General features: G+C 53.5%; 1 protein-coding gene across 1 annotated transcript in view; it reads right to left on the bottom strand.

Annotated features, from left to right (window-relative positions):
• Window positions 1–3: 3 nt before the first annotated feature.
• Window positions 4–568, bottom strand: part of LOC102872173 (ral guanine nucleotide dissociation stimulator-like) — a gene marked incomplete at its 3' end in the record, with an annotated part of 25,419 nt that continues 24,854 nt past the window's right edge. The window contains exons 2-3 of the mRNA XM_006903103.1: window positions 475–562; window positions 4–376 (exon numbers count right to left, since the gene is read on the bottom strand). Of these exons, the coding sequence (XP_006903165.1) occupies window positions 4–376; window positions 475–562 (461 nt within the window). The remainder of the gene's footprint in view (window positions 377–474; window positions 563–568) is intronic.

Below are 568 nucleotides of genomic sequence, written 5' to 3'. Positions count from 1 at the left end.
CCGCTTCTTTAGGACAAAGTCATAGTTGGCGGTAGAGTTCATGGCGTAGAACACATTGGCGTTGTCCGGGATCTTCAGCTCTCGATCCTCTGAGATAATCTGCACCAGTTCATAATCATCTGGCTCGTCCTCATCCAGGTTGTGCTTGTCCATGGCCTTGCGGATCACAGTAGGAGCCTTATCTTGGCTGGCCACCAAGATGCTCTTGTCCATGTTGCCGTTATCCACGTCCAGGCTGACACGGATGATGCAACAGTCGCCCACCTGCTGGTTGTAGAGCGGCAGTGAGGAGTTGTAGTTGCAGACCCCTGAGACAGAGCGCTTGTGGGTACGCGTGGAGGCCACAGGTGTGGTGGAGGCCGAGGAGGACGAGGTACTGCTAAGATGCCCTTAGCAATCTTGAGTCCCTTTTGCTTCATGCGTGGAAGGGTTGAACTGGCCCCATGCTTGACCTTTGCCCCCTTGGTGAAAGACCGCTTCTTTAGGACAAAGTCATAGTTGGCGGTAGAGTTCATGGCGTAGAACACATTGGCGTTGTCCGGGATCTTCAGCTTTCGATCCTCTGAGA

The sequence above is a fragment of the Elephantulus edwardii genome, unplaced genomic scaffold (assembly GCF_000299155.1).
Source record: "Elephantulus edwardii isolate Elephantulus edwardi_28Jun2011 unplaced genomic scaffold, EleEdw1.0 scaffold00509, whole genome shotgun sequence".
In the NCBI taxonomy this organism is placed as follows: domain Eukaryota; kingdom Metazoa; phylum Chordata; class Mammalia; order Macroscelidea; family Macroscelididae; genus Elephantulus; species Elephantulus edwardii.
The sequence above is the reverse complement of the archived record's forward strand: the minus strand, read 5'-3'. Positions and strand labels throughout refer to the sequence as shown.